General features: G+C 27.5%; 4 protein-coding genes across 9 annotated transcripts; 1 reads left to right on the top strand and 3 right to left on the bottom strand.

The window, feature by feature from the left end:
- Nucleotides 1-2,532: 2,532 nt before the first annotated feature.
- Nucleotides 2,533-6,102, bottom strand: LOC118072389 (uncharacterized). Its single transcript, XM_035092222.1, has 7 exons — nt 5,654-6,102; nt 4,902-5,027; nt 4,724-4,832; nt 4,513-4,663; nt 4,248-4,428; nt 3,543-3,671; nt 2,533-2,869 (listed from the first exon to the last, which is right to left on the bottom strand). Exons 1-7 carry the CDS (start codon nt 6,063-6,065, stop codon nt 2,682-2,684), a joined length of 1,296 nt encoding a protein of 431 aa, XP_034948113.1. The 5' UTR covers nt 6,066-6,102; the 3' UTR covers nt 2,533-2,681.
- A 355-nt stretch (nt 6,103-6,457) lies between these two features.
- On the bottom strand, nt 6,458-9,713 carry LOC118072390 (uncharacterized). Its single transcript, XM_035092223.1, has 7 exons — nt 9,185-9,713; nt 8,470-8,595; nt 8,279-8,375; nt 8,043-8,193; nt 7,782-7,962; nt 7,156-7,284; nt 6,458-6,692 (listed from the first exon to the last, which is right to left on the bottom strand). Exons 1-7 carry the CDS (start codon nt 9,579-9,581, stop codon nt 6,505-6,507), a joined length of 1,269 nt encoding a protein of 422 aa, XP_034948114.1. The 5' UTR covers nt 9,582-9,713; the 3' UTR covers nt 6,458-6,504.
- Nucleotides 9,714-11,542: 1,829 nt separating this feature from the next.
- On the top strand, nt 11,543-12,984 carry LOC118072394 (divergent protein kinase domain 2A). The gene is made up of 3 exons (XM_035092231.1): nt 11,543-12,211; nt 12,274-12,574; nt 12,654-12,984. The coding sequence occupies exons 1-3, from the start codon at nt 11,621-11,623 to the stop codon at nt 12,797-12,799; spliced, it is 1,038 nt and encodes a 345-aa protein (XP_034948122.1). The 5' UTR covers nt 11,543-11,620; the 3' UTR covers nt 12,800-12,984.
- Nucleotides 11,659-17,231, bottom strand: LOC118072392 (interferon-induced, double-stranded RNA-activated protein kinase-like). Of its 6 annotated transcripts, none has more exons than XM_035092228.1 (11): nt 16,479-17,231; nt 16,234-16,407; nt 15,990-16,146; nt 15,025-15,470; nt 14,684-14,901; nt 14,422-14,592; nt 14,183-14,338; nt 13,764-13,904; nt 13,542-13,683; nt 12,729-13,000; nt 11,659-12,565 (listed from the first exon to the last, which is right to left on the bottom strand). In XM_035092228.1, the coding sequence occupies exons 1-10, from the start codon at nt 16,540-16,542 to the stop codon at nt 12,849-12,851; spliced, it is 1,821 nt and encodes a 606-aa protein (XP_034948119.1). In that variant the 5' UTR covers nt 16,543-17,231; the 3' UTR covers nt 11,659-12,565; nt 12,729-12,848. The 6 variants fall into 6 exon arrangements, with proteins under 6 accessions (XP_034948119.1, XP_034948117.1, XP_034948116.1 ...); XM_035092226.1 differs by having other exon boundaries at nt 11,659-12,358; nt 12,433-12,565; nt 14,684-15,470; nt 16,479-17,228; XM_035092225.1 differs by having other exon boundaries at nt 14,684-15,470; nt 16,479-17,228.
- Nucleotides 17,232-17,468: the final 237 nt, after the last annotated feature.

The raw sequence follows: 17,468 nt of genomic DNA, 5'->3' as shown, positions 1-17,468 counted from the left end.
ATCTACCGGAAATTAAAATTTTTGCATAAATAGTTTTTAAATCGATTGCAGTAATTCAATATTTTAATTATCAAATAAAAACTTTTTTCGTTCATAATCATCATGTAGAATAAATAAACTTCAGTCATTAGTTGATTATGTTCTATGATGGTATGAAAAGTTGCATAATATTTCAACGTTTTATGCATTCCTATTATGCAGAATCATTTTTCTGAGTATATAAAAGTGAATGTCTGTTATATATATTAATGAGGAGCATCTTCACATCTAATAAAGATCCAGAATTGAGACACAATTGGGACAAACAAAGTGGTAATTATGCAGAATGCTGCAGGTGTTCATGACAATAATAGAAATGAAGCTCACATACTAATAAACCTTTTCCTTGAGGTCTCCAGTTCTCCACAATAAATTCAATAGCTTTTACGGCCGTTAGCCTTACGGGAAGATCGTTAAATAAAATTTTAGAAGAAAAAACTAATATTTAATGAATTAGATGATTAATTTGTTATTTTTTTTTTTTATTTCCTTTTTTGTTCCTTATTCGAATCTAACTAAATTTCTATCTGTTCCTTTTTCAATATTATTTATCATAGGAGTCATCGACTTGCTATATATTAGAGCTGAATAATATCAGCATTGTATTGCCAAATCTTGGATACTTTTTCCCTCAATAAAGTTAACTTTATGACATTTAATCCATCTAACTTCTTTTACTTTACAGTAAATAAATCAGACTGACGATAAATTAAAAATCCTCATGACAAAAATGGCTCAATTAAAAAACGTCCCTATACACTTTTAGATATAATGTAGGATTTGGTCTAAGAAGAAAGGAAAAAATAAAAAGCTTACCTTATAAGTTGAAAACTGAAGTTTGATCAGTCTGCTAATTACTGTCTTATTACGTCATCCTTTTTCAGCATGGTAAGCAGGATATCCATTTATATAATTTTTTTACACTTCATTATTTAAATCTTCATTAACACAATACGTTGCATCGCTCAAAAACTACTCATTTGTTGTAATTCTCTTGTTCATTGATTAACAATTCATTGACTATTCATTGACATAGTGGATTGTCATTAGAGACTATTTCATTTTTACTTTTATTCGATTCCATACTGTTATACAATTGAACGTTTCATCACTCTTAGGATATGTGACCATATCTACTGGTAATCATTCAACAAGTTCTGCCTCAGTAAAAATATTGTAGAAATTCCAAAGTTTGTCATAGAATGCACTATACGGAAGTTTGTTCAACCCACATAACTCTATTGTGATATCTCCAATAAAGGAAGTTCATAGGACTTCATCCATTTCAATAAAATAACATTTAGGAGTCTAGGAAGCAAAGCTTCCAGTGGTTCATCATCGACTTGGTTTCATCCGGAATAGCATCAAATATTCTTTTAAAATAAAATTATTGAATATTTTCCTGGTATTTAAATATAACAAATCATTCCAAAAGTAGAATTATCAAAATGTCATCTTGCACAAAAATATAATAATTAAAATATTCAATTTCTGTACTTTTGAAGGTTTCTCTTGATAATATAATCGTTTAAAATTCTTTTTTAATCCATTTCAAATGCCAATCGCTTTTTAATCTTGTTATCATTATAAATTAATTTAATTAATCGATCAAAGTGAATCCCAGAGTAATAAAATGTAATGAATTTTTTATCTGACCAGATTCAAAATACATCTACTTTCCATTATGGCCAGAAATAGTTAATCAATTTCATTGATGAATTAATGAACACTTCTATGGCAAGCATTGCCATCATCTGTTAATCATCAATCTTCATTAATTACTCATATAGAATACTTTTTTATTTACGCTCTTATCAATATACATCATAATTATCATTGAATAGGTTCATTATAAATACCATCAATGAGCATCTTTCTATTGATGATTAAAAAAAAACATCACAGATGAATGATTTATTTTAATTACGAAGACAAAGAAAACTCCTTTTTTTTGTATTATGTTTCAATGCTTCTTCTTCTTGACGTTACTTATTTAGTCAAAACAGATTTTTAATGCATAAACTATGTAAAATAGTGACTGGTTCTTGGATAAAGTTTAAGTCTTCTGCAGCAACACAATATTTTTAAAAATTAGCATAGACGTGAAAAAATCCAACATGACATAAAATTTATTAGAAATAATTTAAAATAAATTGTACGTTTGTCAAAATCACTTTTCAGTGATTTCAATTACTTCAGTAGAGTTTAGTAAGACAGTGTCTGCAGATTTATCTGCAGTTATATAAAGTAAACATTTGATTACTTGACAAAAGAATTGCTTGAGCGTTCTCTTCTTTATAGATTCTATATAACCTATAAGTTGAGTCGACGAATTGTATCGACGAAAACCGATAGAAACGACGTTTAAACTAAGATAAAAAGTTTTGTTGATGTAACTTTGTGTCGATAATAAAATAACTGACGTTACTTCGACACATCTAATTTGATCACAAGTACAAAATAAAATAAAACATCAAAATAACTTTGGTTTGAGTATATAACTTAATAATGGAGAAAATATTAAGTTTCGTGAAAATGGACGTAGACTCGAGTGTTATGTCACACAAGTAGTTTTATTTCTTGATGAAATCATTTCATATTTATCAAAAAATTCACTATTATTATCTGGATAAAATAAAAAACTAAAACGTTATGATAAACATATCCTTACAGTTAAATGCTATAATGTGTATTACACCACAAAGATCGGTTACTTTTATAGAAATGATGGGTAAAATATCAAGAGTATATATTTTAATTGGTGGGCGTCTGAGTAGATTCGGACTTAATAAACCACTGATTCCTTCAGTATAGTACATGCCTAAAATTCCTGGAAAAATAACAATGCATTGTGAGCTTGTAAGTTATAGTTTATACTATTACTATAGTTATACTAACATTGTGACAATTATCTAAATGGATTTAGAATACAAATTTGCATGTTTTAATTTTTTTATCAATTTTCTGTGCAGATAAACATATTGGAAAACTGTTTTCACAGTGGTTAGTTAGAAAAAAATCGTTGATGAAGCAGAAGAAAAAATTGTTGCAGTAATAAACATAATCTACGATGTCAGGTATTTCATATAAAACAATAATTTTATTCTGATTTTTAAAAAGAATGATTATTATATTCAATTTATAAAGAATCTATTGAATCGAAAAAGTAGTAGTAGTATAATAGAAATTTATTAAAATCTGGTAACAATAATTATAATTGCTTTCTTCTTTGCAATTTTTTTTGACACATTGAACTGATCTGTCACACTCAATAAAATTATCAGCAATTGAGATAATTTTGAATGACATTTATAGCTTGATTATTAAAGTGAATGATCTTAAACATGATTGATTATCAATCAAGTCTTTAAAAGCTTCAACAGAAGATTTTTTTTTTAATTTGAAAACAAATATCAGTGTTAATAAATTTGCATTCTAAGCTGATGTTGTTGTATAATTTATATTAATAAATATAATAGTTTGTAATAAGCTCTGAAATTTACCATTTGATAATCCTATTATTAAATAATTCCCATGCACAATTAGGGACGTCACATTAGCATTAAAGTACATTGGGTTATTATGGATCATCCAGAAATCTGTTTTTGGAGTATGCAAACACATATGTTGTTCTGTAATAAAATAATACATATTTATTTAATCAAATTACATGATAGTTTTAAAGATAAATGATGGATTAGCTTTATTTAAATTATCTAAAGTATGTAACTATTAATTATTGAAATTGAATTAACTCAAATAATGGCATCAAAAATCAATTTGATTTATTACTTGGAGTATTTGAAATTAACTATCAAGTTCACTTATTAATCTATGGTCAATAATACGAATATTCATTAACAATACTATTATTTGAATTATTAATAATAAAATTGCTACAAAATATTATGATCAACTGATATTCATTATTAATTATGTCATTAATACTGGAATTGAGCTACTTAATATTTTGATCACTAAAAAGAGACTTTCTCCATTGAAATGAAAACAACGAATGAGAATAAATTGAATGAATTTCTTTTTTGAAGTAAACATTAATAGAGCTCATATTTTAATTCATGAAAGTACCAATCCAACCCTGATGTGAAGTTCCAAATATGATCCATTTAACTTTTGAAACCCCTAATATAGGCTGTTAGTAGTTGGAAAAAAAAAAACAGAAGAGTAGTTAGTAACTATATACTTACTTTGTAGACATATTATAGTTCTGTTTAGTGTAACATAAATGCGGAGAGTTGAGGGAATCATAGGCAACGATGGAATTGTAAAAATAGATTGAATTTGAAACGTTGGTTGTTGCTTTGTCAATGATTCATCTTCCAATGTAAATACCCTTAATTGCCACTCAGCTTGAGTCACTAGAAAAATCTGTCATGAATACAAAAAAAATAATTTATCAGTTTTATTATAATTTGTTTGAATAATTAGAAATTTGGTAGAAATTTATCTTACTTTTGATTCTCGTGAACTCATAGCGACTACCATTTCTCCTGAGATCAAGTTCAATCTTTCCATTGACTTAATACTTACATTTTGCGGTGTTGATTGAATCCTCATAATAAAATTATTATGCATAGTGTATAAATTATTCGCCGTTCCAACACTAAGAAAAAATAATTCAAAACATTTTGGAACATTTTTATTGAACAAAAAAAATTATTACCATATTTTATATCCAACTAAAATGAAGTTGGATGCTTTTTTGTTTGCCAAGTTCCAAATTCTTATCATTTGGTCTTGTGTTAACGCCAAGAAAAATAAGATATTATTATCTAAAATCAATGTCAATAATTAGTTTTATAAATTCATACGAAAAGAAATAATTAATATATTAAACGAACCATTATACCAAAATTTAACTTCTTTAATTCGATCGGGACAGTTTAGAACATGATAAGGTCTCTGATATTCAAAGTTTTCAAAAATATGTATTTTACCATAACTGGTTCCATAACTGATCCAACCATCTGATATGATACAAAAATATTAATTAATATTAATGAAATTATAAGTAAAAATAAATATTTTTTAATATTAACACTCCCAAAAATAAATCTATTCTAAATATGTAGCTTCAATATAGACAAATATATTGCAGCAAAGAATCATAGATCTTCTAGGCATTTTTATTTTATATTTTAAAATATATTCTTATGAAAATGTTAAGAAATTTATTCTTAAAAAATCATAAAATCCAAAATATATTCGCTAAAATAGTGAAGTACTTTTTGGAATATGATCAGAAATTATACATTTTACAATGATATCACTGGAGCATGCTACTTTGAAGGAGAAAATTGTAAGAAGTCATTTTTAATTAGGAGACAAAATAAATTTGTCATGTAAACAAGCTCATTGTACACTAAAGTTGTAAACTGTAGAATGAATAGATAATGAATAGTACTATGTATCACAGTACACAATGAGCTTGTTTATTTTGTAAGACAAATTTGTAATGTCTCTGAATTAAAAATGACTTCTTACAGTATTTCAATTCAAAGCATGGTGCTATGGTAGAATCACTGCAAAATTCAAAGTTTGCATTGTATTCATATGTAAATATACTTATTTTTTTTCATACAGGAGTTCTTACCCCAGGTATCAAAACATGTAATATATTCATCAATAAATAACAATAGATCACTTTTTGGTCTAAATATCCTCATGGGTAACTCCTTAATGCTTGACCACTTTTTATAATGATAATACACATCACGCCAAAAATTCTGATCCTCAATTTCTCGATAATTAGCTTTTGGTAACGTGGGCTGTACAACAGCTATGATAGAAGATAATGAAGATGCTCTGATTTCTGTTAAACATAATTTTTTCCAATTGGCAAATGGCAACACTCTGTTTATTTCTTCATTCCATCTTTTACAAACTCTTTTAGCTCTCATAAGATCAAGTGGATTATCCATTTTCTCAAAAATCTGGCCCCACACCTCTATTGGAAGAGGAGGTGTTGGAGCTGGTGGTTTAAGCTTCATTTTATACGAAAACATGAATAAATAAACTTAAAATCACCTCTGTTTTTTACGCACTCACATAATAATACTTAAAAATAATTAATATTCAAATAACAAAATAGTAGGAAGATAATTTTAATTTTGTAATGACAAAATCATCATTATTTAAAACAGATCACGATTACTCAAGAAACTTCTGGATGTTGTTGCATAAATTATCCAAGCAGAAAAATTTCTTTTTGATTTTCAAATGCAATTTTTTGATTTTATCCTCATTAACTCTTTAACAATAATCGTTTATCACAAAAATTCTTAATTAAAAAATTAATATCACTAAAAAACCGAAAAGCACAAGTATTACGGTAATGAAGACTCAAGTTCTATGTTACATAAAGTTTTGTTTATTGATAAAATACTTTTTGTTCAATTAAATATCATTATCTAACAACACACAAATTCTGTATAAAAAATATAGCTAAAATATTAAGGTAAACATGTTCATTGGGCTGAATACTGTAATGTGTATATTTCCATGAACATCAGCTACTTTGATGGCGATGATGGGTAATGAATTAAGCTTACGCGTTATAACTGGTTGTTTTCCAAATAAATTAGGGTTGAGTAAGTTATCGGTTCCTTCAACATAGTACATGGACAAAGTTCCTGCAAAAATAATGATGATATAGTAAGCTAAATTATATTGATATGCTGACAGTTTTGTGTATCAGTTTAGAATGTTAATTCACATGTTCTTATTTTTTTTTAAATTTACTGAATCGATAATCATGTCAGAAAACTGATCTCACAGTCGTTAATCAATGGAAATTAGTTGATGCAACAAAAGACAAAGTTGTTGCAGTTTTTTTTAAAGACTGTAAGTAACATGGAAGGAGACTCTTATAGTAAGAAATTCTGCTAAACTAACGTTGGTTTTCTTCGTAAAACATCTAGTAAAGTAGTTGACGTTTGTTTTCATAGAAAAATAATACTTCGTTTTTGTCCTTTATTATGAACTAATCCGATCAATATTTTTAATGAGTTATAACAAACTTTTGATTTAATTGTTTGAAGAAATGACTAATCTATTCGCGATGAAAGAATTCAATTTAAAATTTTGTTTGTTTACCATTTGATAATCCTAATATTAAATAATTCCCATGCACAATTAGGGACGTCACCTTAGCTTCAAAATACTTTGACTGATCATGGATCACCCAGAAATCTGTTTCTGGAGTATGCAAATACATATTTTCATCTGTAACATAGTAATACATAAAAATTTAATCAAATTAAATAATAGTTATAAAAATAAATGATAGATTAGCTTCACTTAAATTAAATCAAACGAAACTAATATTTATGATGTTTAACAAATTAATAATAAAATCAACAGATTCAAAATTGTCTTTTTTTGCTCAAAAAGATCTTTTTGTTAATCACAATGAATGAAGTGTATTCTTTAATTTATTTTTTACCATATTTTTAAATAAATATGTTTATTAATCAATTTTGGAAGAAACCAATGTCCAATCTATCAGTTTCCCTTCATCTGTTGCCATCTTATTTTTCATAAACTATAAACATTCTAAAAGTTTCTATGTAAATTGCTAATTAACTTGACTAATTTGACTAAGTGATCATACGATGATTTATTAATTTCCTCGCTGACTTACAAGCTGTCACCAAAAGTACCAACATTCTAGCTGGTTTACTCTTCAGTAAATTGGAGAGAATCTTAAACCATAAACTTACTTATTAGGCATATTATGGTACTGTTCAAAGTAACATAAATACGCATATTCGGAGAAACCACAGGCAATGATGGAACCTCCACAATAGATAGAACTTGAAACATTGGTTCTTCTTTCCTAAGTGATTCATCTTCTATCGTGAATATTCTCAATTGTGCCTCAGCTTGAACCACTAAGAAAATCTGTTATAAATGTAAAACAAAATAATACAATATTGTTATTCCTATAAAAATTCAGTTAAATAATTCGATATTTGTCTTACCTTTGATTCTCGTGAACTTATAGCGACGATTTGTTCATCTAGATTAAAATTCAAAGTTATCGTCAATGTAACACCTACAGTCGGTGGCGTTGGTTTAAGCTTTATAAGAATATTATCCTGCATATAGTATAAATTATTTGCCGTTCCAGTACTAAAAATTTATTAAAGAACTTATTTAAGTAACAAACAATGGTCATTTTTGAAGCATTGTTATAGAAGAAATAAATATATATTACCATACTTTATGTCCTCTCAAAGTAATATTAATTTGTGGGTATCCAATATGAATAGTTTTGAGTTGTGTTACCGCAAAAAATAAAAATTGATCATTATCTAGAAGCAATATTAATAGTTTGTTTGATAAGTTTATGCAAGAAGTGATCGATAAAGAAATTAATTTTATACACAAACAATGAATTAAACTTACCACTATGCCAAATTTTAACTTCATCTATTGGTCCATGAAGATCTATAGCACGACGACGTTTTCTGTGTCCATCATCTTCTAGAATATATATTCTACCGATATTCGATCCATACATAGTCCAAACACCTCAGGTGACACAAACATATTTTATTATGATCAGATAATTATATGTCGGAAATAATAAGTATCGTAATATCAAAAACCCATTTGAAAAAAAGTTTATCTTAGAAGTACATTCTTGATATGAGCAAATATATTGCTCCAAAAAGTCATACACTTTTCTTATATGTTGTGAGATACATTTTTATTCCAATGGAGAATTGCAAATTCTAGAATACATTGCTGACACAGTGGAATATATTCTGTTACATGGAAAAAGAAAATTATAAAAAGTCATTTCCAACTAGAAAACATAAATTCGTTTCATCAACAAAGTCATTATGCAACAAAATTATTGAAAAAATTCTAAAAAAATAAATATTAAATATTACAATTAAAGTATATACTAAATTTTATTCCAAAATCAATTTGTATTCTCTTTTAATTAAAAGTGAATTTCTGAATACTTTTAAATGCAATATTATGATTCGAAGTGACATGTTGCAGTAATATTACTCCAAAGTTTATAATTTCTTTTTCCCATGTATAGAATTACATTACTTAAAATTTTTACATATTTTAAATGAATATGTAAAGCATATATAATAATTCTTACCCCAGGTATCAAAACATGTAATGTGTTCATGATTAGATAATAATAGCTTATTTGATGGTGAAGCTGTCTGAATAGGTAACTTCGTAATTTTTAACCACTTTTTATAATGATAATACACATCACGCCAAAAATTCTGATCCTCAATTTCTCTATAATTAGCTTTTGGTAATGTGGGTTGTACCACTGCTGCAATAGAAGACAATGAAAATACTCCGATTTCTCTGAAGCATAGTTTCTTCCAATTGGCGAATGGCAAAACTCTGTTTATTTCTTCATTCCATCTTTTACAAACTCTTCTAGCTCTCATAAGATCAAGTGGACTATCTATTTTCTCAAAAATCTGGCCCCACACCTCTATTGGGAGAGGAGGTGATGGAGCTGGTGGTTTAGGCTTCATTTTATACGAAAACGTGAATAAATAAATTTAAAATCACCTCTGTTTTTGAAAAATGATTAATAATAATTTGACCTAATTAAAATAAAATTATTAAAATAATAAAAAAATATTTTTCAAATTGTGAAAACAAAATTATAAATAGTTGTTTTGATTTAGTAGAATGTAATGAACATTAATTTATTCGTAATTTCTACAAAATAATGAGCATGTCATTCTCTAAAATGGACAAGTTGACGAAAATTCAAGAAACTTCCGTAAATTCTCGCACGAATTCTCATTTCTCACACAGTTAAATCTTTCCAAACACTTCTATAGATTTCCCTCATATTGTTCAGCATGCTAAGTTCATATTTCAGCCTTGCAGAATACCTTTAGCACAGTATTTCACAATGAAACTTACTTATTAACATCGCTGTATATACATATATGAATTAATAAATAACATATTAATGATAAAATTACAAAGAAATATTTTCGAGAAAGAGAATAAACTTTGTGATAAAGTTTCTTTTATATAAAATTTGAATTATCACAGTACAATGAATATAATTAAAACTTGGAAATTTTCACGATATACTTCTTTAGTGCTAAGATATGACATTTCTCAGAATCAAATAAGCTTTTATTGCTACTAGAGACGTATATTATATGAAATATAAAAAGGAGTTCTTTTTGAAAATTATTTTAGACTGCAATTGTAAACTTTGTATTATTCAGAAGACTATAATTAAAAGATGTGAAATGAAGGTTGTTTTATTCCATAAACATGAGCTTATTTATGTTTTTAATTAATAGCAAGTGTAATATTTATATTAGAACAGAGTAATTTTTGGAGCTTAATCCTGATGATATAATATTATCATTTGAAATTTGAAAACAAACATTTCTTTTTTTACATGCATAATGTTGATAATAATAATTTTATATTTTTTTTAATATCCAACATTTGATAAGTTCAAATTGGTATATGTATATACATATGTGAAACTGTATTGTTGTAAAAAGTCTTATAAATGATTTACAAAGCTGGCCATCAATTGAATCAGTGGTAATCTTAGCAACATTTATCAGTGAATAGTTAGTGACTTGCAATGTTTTTTGCTGATTTATTTTTAAAAAAAAACATTTGTGCCAAGTAATCAATTTGTTTCTAAGATACAGCTATTTGTTTACAAATATCATATAGGTCACTGAACTTCACACGTGTCGTTATTTTGAAAAAAAATTTATCGTGTAAATAATCAGTCGTAGAAAGTTCATCTTGAGTTTATTTTATTAATCTACTGCTTTTAATTAAATAGTATATAACTTATTTCAATCTCTAAAAAATTAAAATACATTTCTGATGATGAAATCTTTGTATTTAGAGACTTGACAGAAACCAGAACATTAATTTCCGAAAAAAGTAAGAAGAAATTCTAAACAAATGAAAGAAGCTAAATCAGTTCATTGTAGTATAAAAATTCCATGATTGATAAAAAATAATTTTGAAAATATTTGTAATAAAGTTACAGGTTACAACCTTTTTCATAGTCGATAATGTAATATAAGCTTTGTATTGGATTCAGTGTTTTCAAACTAATTTATTTACAACATTATGTAATAATAATGCGCACTGGATATTAGATAATTAGTTTAATTTTAAAAAATACAAACAGAGAAGTAATAGAGTTTAATCTAAAGCTTTAAACTCATTAACTCTAATACTATTATCAGTATTAACAAGAGAGTTATGTGATCGAATTTGAGTCATTAGCTTTTGTACCATGCATCAAAACCCATATTTTACATTCTAATGATATTACTACGCATTGTATCTTTAACTTGTGATATAATTGAATTTGCAGAATATTATCCTTAATAAAACAGATCCCTTTGATAATGTGTTTTGATTGAAACAAAAGAGTTCCATTCTCTCTATTCAGCTGCATATCTACATACTATTTATTTTAAGACTTATTCATTCATCCTTTATTATGAATGTAAATATCAACAAATTGTAAAAAGTTAGTTTTTTAAATATTTATTTTGTTGAATCAATGTGTTTCTGGTTTCATAGTAGATTCCGAATCAATAGTTTGTTATATTTTATTTTATTTGTAACACTATCAATTATCACAAATAGAACATTCAATTTTTTATCTCCACAAGTGGTGGATCTAGTAGAGCTTTCAACATGTCCTATTTGTTACGGAACGACGGCTTGTGATCACATTTTCAATGAAAATTTGATGATACATCCTTTTGATTTTCATTCTCTTTTATCACATTTATTTAACAGAAAAAATGTTTTTTATGGTACCATCAACGGAACTAGAGTAGCTATCAAAAAGTTAGCACATTCTTATGAACTTGATGCTTTTGATGATATGCTTTGTCAGAGTATTGAATTCAAAAAATTCTGTAGAAAAGATCAAAATTATAACAATGAAGTAAACTCTAATTATAATATTGATTTTCTGGGTAAAATTGAAACTGCTGTTTCTCCCAAGTTTTTTGAAGATGATGAAAGTGGATTAGTTTTATGTCCAACTACTTCACATTTAGAACAAGTTATAAGTCAATTGAAAATGAATGAAATTCATTTATGGACTTTGATTAAAATCAATCCAGAGCCACTGATTCTACAGGTATTTTGAATGCATTTTCGTAAAATTCTTCAAATATTTAAAGTAAAAATTTGAATGATTAGATTCTGCAAGCAGATGAAGGATGGCCCGTTGCCAAATACTATGGAGCTTGTGGAAGAGTAGTCATAGAAGAATATGTTGGTCCGCCTTTAACAACATATTATAATAAGCCGTGGTATCGTAGAGCCAGGATAGCAATAAATTTATTAGAAGCTGCTTACATGTTTACATTCCACAACCACGATTTTTCATTTTATTTAACAGATTTATCATCTGATAATATTGCTATTGATCAAAATGATGCTCCAAAATTTATTGACTTGGAAAATGTTATTATTTTGAATCGTAATATATCTGAAAAAGGTGCAATAATATCATAAATATTCTATTTTAAAATGGAAAAATTATAACGGTTCAAAAAATATGATTTAAAATTTTTCAGAAAAACCAACGAATTGGTATCATCTACACCGAAGTGAGAATATAATTAATTGTGACGATTGCTTTTCATTTTCACCTATTGATATATGCAGTCATTCTCTTAGTGATCATAATTACTTCGCCACATGCCAAGTTAGTTCAATTTGAATGATTAAACACTAATATTCGTTTCCTTATTTTTTTCAATTATTTTTTTTCAGAACATATTGGCATCTAAGTCTAATATAAATTCTGATTTTGATGGATTTTTGCATAGTACTCCTGAAAAGGTTCTTAATGACCATCCAAATTTCCAAAAATTACTTAATGAATGCGTTTCACCGAAAACCGAGGAGTCAAGAATAAGTGCTGGAATTAAGTTAAAAAAATTATTAGAAGAAATAATACTAAAACTTAATATTACACATATCAATGTCAATTAAAAGAACGAAATATGTTTTCATAAAATTTATTTTTTATAAAAAGTTGAATAAAAAACAAATTGCGTTAAAATAGAAATATTTCTTTGATCAATAAGTTCTGTACAAGTAATTAAGGAACTTAAATGTTTACAAAAAATTTAGTCTTTGTAATACTATGATATACTGATATATCAAATTCAAACATCAACTATTCTATAGTCATATTATGTACAATTATGAGTCATTACTGGCATCATTACTTTTATACTTAAGTAAATTGTCCGATGTAAAGAATTAAAAATTAAATATGATAAAAGATGAAATGTATAATTTTTAAAAAGATCTATTAATTTAAAATTGATTAACTTTCTAACAGAAAAGTTATTATTCTGGCTCACAGCATGATTTTGATGTTGTTTCTGCATTCACAGTGGATTCATATTTCGATATTTTATCTTGTAGTTCCTTAATTGTATGTTGTAACTTACAAATTATTTCATCTTTTTTTTTATTATCATTCTTCAATTTAGCTATGATCATGTCTTTATCTTCACTGAGATTCTGTAACAGTTCTTTTGTCGATGGTCGACGGGCAGGATCTTTATCAACGAGTGCCTTAATCATCTCGATCTATAAAATGAATGAACCCGTTAAAAAAAAGTTTTAAATAAGAATAAGAAATTTCATATTCATTTTAAAACTTAACTTACCCACTTCGGACAATGAACATAAAGCGCATCTGGAATTTTTCCAGCTTTTAATAAGAGATCAATGGTAGTAATACGTTCATGTTGTGTTCGTGTAGGTACTAGAAGTTCCAGTAAAACAATACCCATACTATATACATCACTCTGAAAATAATTATTGGAATTGATTAATATATTTTACCATACAGCAAAGAATTATTGATTACATAATTTAACAATTTATAGTCTCATTATGTTATATTATAATTTATATAATAGTTCTAATGCCGTAGCGAATTAAATTAACGTAGAATTTTTAAAAATATATTCTACATTATGACATTTAATCGACGTTAACTTTAGGTCAATTATTCTCAAATTGATCGTAACATCATCAATTTTCTATTCTTAAAATTGAATGAAAATTATATAAAATATTGTACCTTTGGATCACATAATCCTTTCAATTGTTCAGGTGCCGCATACAGGTGAGTACCTACGATTGGATGGCAGTTTTTGTGTTTAGGCAGACAAGCCAAGCCAAAATCTCCTAGTTGAACATGAAGTTGCCGAGATGGAGAAATGAATATATTACTTGGCTAAAAAATGCAGGTAATAAATTATTTATTAAATCAATATTCTTGCATTAACACTATTATCAATTTCAACCAACTATACTTACTTTAATGTCGTGATGAACGATACTATTTGAATGGATGTAATCTAATCCGTTAAGGATTTGCATTAGAATCGCAGTTATCGTTGATATTGACGTACTTTCCTGCCTCTCATCCAACCACTGACGTAATGTTTGTTCGCAAAGAGCCATTTGAATGTACAAAGTGGCCTGATTCTGGTTCAAAAAGGTAATCATTTGTACAATATATAAATAAATGTTATGATACATAATGAAATATTTATACTACACACAAATGAATTTTTACCGTTGATAAGTTATATTCACAAACTTGACGACTAGAAGATTCTTGATTCCATTCACTTTCTCCAGCCTCATCACTAGAATCCATTTCTTCAATGTCACTACTTGTAGAGGTATTATTTTGGCCTTCATTCAATCCGTTTTCTTCGTTTCTAAATGACACTATATCTGAGCTGACTTCTGCTACAACACTAGAACTTATTTGTTCCTCGATTCTTCTGCCTATAATAGTAGTGGTCGAATTGAGTTGTTGAAATCTTTCACTTACAATGTCATGACTACTTAAAATACCCGTTCCACTGTTCTGTTGGCTGTGTTTTTCTTTTTCATCCGATAAATACGTACCCATCTTATTATTTGTTTCTAAAATACTGAAAAATGATGATTTCTGTTCACATTCTTTTGAACGAGCTTGAATAGATTTTAAACTATTTCTATCTGAATTTGAAGTTTCTAATTGTTTTTTAATCGACCTTGTTTTGTTAGAGCTTCTACTGTTTGATCTACCCATTTGTAAAAGACAAGGTACCCTAGTTACCGGAGGACCTTCTTCAATCCATGCACCTTTATACGATACAATATTTGGATGATTTAGTTTGGCTAATTTTTCAACTTCTTCTAAATGTTTCAAAATTTCATCTATTTTCCCTGATGATACACAGATTTTTTTAATGGCATATTCATTTTTATCCAAACGATGTCGAGCTTTAAATACATGACCGAAACCTCCAGAAGCCAAATAATCGAGTTCCTCAAATTCATCTCTGTATCGTGACTGATTGGCTAAAGTCCTATAAAAGAGGTCATTAAAATTACATTAAAATTTTTCACCTCAGTGATCATTCATGAAAATTTTCTCTTCCGATCACGAACGTGTAATATTATGCAGACACGATTATAAGTAAATTTAACTTCAAGATCAATTTCACTGTAATTTTAGAGGATATATCAGTTACAACTTTTACATTTCTTATTCATATTTTAACTACCAGTAAAAAGATAGTTCATATGACACACTTAGAAAATAGCATTGTTTGACAGTTAAACTTTAACCTTCATTTTACACTTGGAAATTTTTCTCTTTTCCATTATTCTCTTCCTGAACAATTTAAAATGATTTCGTAAGTGAAATGTGCGCATTATAATATAATATTTAAGTAATTCAGTTTTCAAAAAAATACCCTTCAGCTACAAGCATCGAGTCAACTGAGTTAAACGAAAGTGCACCACTTAAACTTTCTATCATACATTTTGTTAATTCGTGTTCAAATATTCTATTTAGCGACTACTCTGGTTATATAAATTCTTACTTTGGATTTGACACTATTGTCCCACAACCTGTAGCTTTTCTGCTTCCTGACACAAGGTTGTAAAGTATTCTCTGGCACTGTCCTCTTAAATTTTCGAACTCATCCATATCGTACGACTTATCAATTAGTTTCATTGCATGTAGTTTATCACAGATATCTACAATTTAAATCATTATTGACAATTAAGAGTATTAAGATGAGATTATTATCAAATTAATAATATTTACTACTGTCAATCATATACCAAAATACAGTTTATTCCTTTTAACAGGATCGTCTTCGAACATTGTGCATACTTGTTGAAGAAAACCTTGCATAATTAGACTACGAGAAGAGACAGATCTTTCAATGATTTGCTGATCATCTGAAGGCATTTCTGGCTGATTATTAGTACTATTTGCCGAATCAGTATTACTTTCTGATAACAGAGAAAAGAGCTGTAAAAATTTTTCATAATTCGCGCTAAATAAGAAAGGTTAGAATACATACCATTCTCGGTAGATACAGAATTTAATAAATCTGACCACGAACTATGTTCGCCGTTTCCTTCCATTTTATTATAATAAAATTGTATGAACCACTTGACTCAAAATAAAAAAAAAAGATAAATAATATTAATTAAAAGAGTACTAAGGGCTAGTGTACTGTTGAGATCCAATGACAGCTTCGATTCGTTCACCTTTGGGTCCGTATTTGAATTCAACCTCGGTTTGGTTCTAGAATATTCTGACACCTGACTGGCATTTGAAAATTTTGAAATTCCATTTTATTTCAAATATTGATGAATTATTTGTTGACATTGTATTTAATTGATATTTGTAGAGTGGTGTAAAAAACCTTATCATCTTCAATGATGTATTTTGGCGATAATGCCCGGTATTATTGACCTTTGTAAGTGTACTAAATACCGCACAATGCCGTTCTCGTTTTGTCACGTGATATTCATGAGAATTCACCTTGACATCAGAAAGTGTCGACATCTTGTAGAAATAAATTTAATCTCCAAAATTACCCGCGAATGGTTTCAAAACGTCACACTTTTCTCACGTCCTTTTTGGTGGATATTTTTTTCTTATGAAATTACCTTCTTTTTGAAACATTGTTTCCTGTTGCGTTGAAACAATTATCTTTCCTAATAAAGTGTTGATTCATTTTTACCGAACAATAGATCTTTAAAGTTAATTAAAATTTTATAAACATAATAGATATAATATCCATTAACTTTTGCAGATAAATTAACTATAAAACTTGTCACAAAAAGCAAAAGTGAGAAAGTTAAAACAGATTCATTGGTATCAACAAGAAAAATAAATACCACAACCCGGATGTATCCTAACATCAAATTAATGTTTCAAAATTTTTTATTAACTTACAATTGTTTATTCCGCAACTCTGAGTGAATATCATTTCACTTAATCCAGCATCTTCTATTCTGTAGATGAATTACAGATTCAATTAAAATCTTTTTTATTCTCCCCA

The sequence above is a fragment of the Chelonus insularis genome, unplaced genomic scaffold (genome assembly GCF_013357705.1).
Source record: "Chelonus insularis isolate UGA/USDA-ARS -01 unplaced genomic scaffold, ASM1335770v1 contig_93_pilon, whole genome shotgun sequence".
Taxonomy (NCBI): domain Eukaryota; kingdom Metazoa; phylum Arthropoda; class Insecta; order Hymenoptera; family Braconidae; genus Chelonus; species Chelonus insularis.
This window is presented reverse-complemented; position numbering and strand designations above follow the sequence as displayed.

Coding starts and splice junctions, on each gene's coding strand:
- LOC118072394 (XM_035092231.1), top strand. CDS start 11,621: ATGTGTTTCTGGTTTCATAGTAGATTCCGAATCAATAGTTTGTTATAT. Junction 12,212..12,273: donor CAGAGCCACTGATTCTACAG/GTATTTTGAATG, acceptor TTGAATGATTAG/ATTCTGCAAGCAGATGAAGG. Junction 12,575..12,653: donor TCGTAATATATCTGAAAAAG/GTGCAATAATAT, acceptor AAAATTTTTCAG/AAAAACCAACGAATTGGTAT.
- LOC118072392 (XM_035092225.1), bottom strand. CDS start 16,542: ATGGAAGGAAACGGCGAACATAGTTCGTGGTCAGATTTATTAAATTCT. Junction 14,593..14,683: donor GTGAATATAACTTATCAACG/GTAAAAATTCAT, acceptor TTTTTGAACCAG/AATCAGGCCACTTTGTACAT. Junction 14,339..14,421: donor TCGTTCATCACGACATTAAA/GTAAGTATAGTT, acceptor TGCATTTTTTAG/CCAAGTAATATATTCATTTC.
- LOC118072390 (XM_035092223.1), bottom strand. CDS start 9,581: ATGAAGCCTAAACCACCAGCTCCATCACCTCCTCTCCCAATAGAGGTG. Junction 8,596..9,184: donor TACATGTTTTGATACCTGGG/GTAAGAATTATT, acceptor GTGTCACCTGAG/GTGTTTGGACTATGTATGGA. Junction 8,376..8,469: donor AGTTAAAATTTGGCATAGTG/GTAAGTTTAATT, acceptor TATTGCTTCTAG/ATAATGATCAATTTTTATTT.
- LOC118072389 (XM_035092222.1), bottom strand. CDS start 6,065: ATGTTTTCGTATAAAATGAAGCTTAAACCACCAGCTCCAACACCTCCT. Junction 5,028..5,653: donor TACATGTTTTGATACCTGGG/GTAAGAACTCCT, acceptor GTATCATATCAG/ATGGTTGGATCAGTTATGGA. Junction 2,870..3,542: donor AATAATAGGATTATCAAATG/GTAAATTTCAGA, acceptor TTATTTTTCCAG/GAATTTTAGGCATGTACTAT.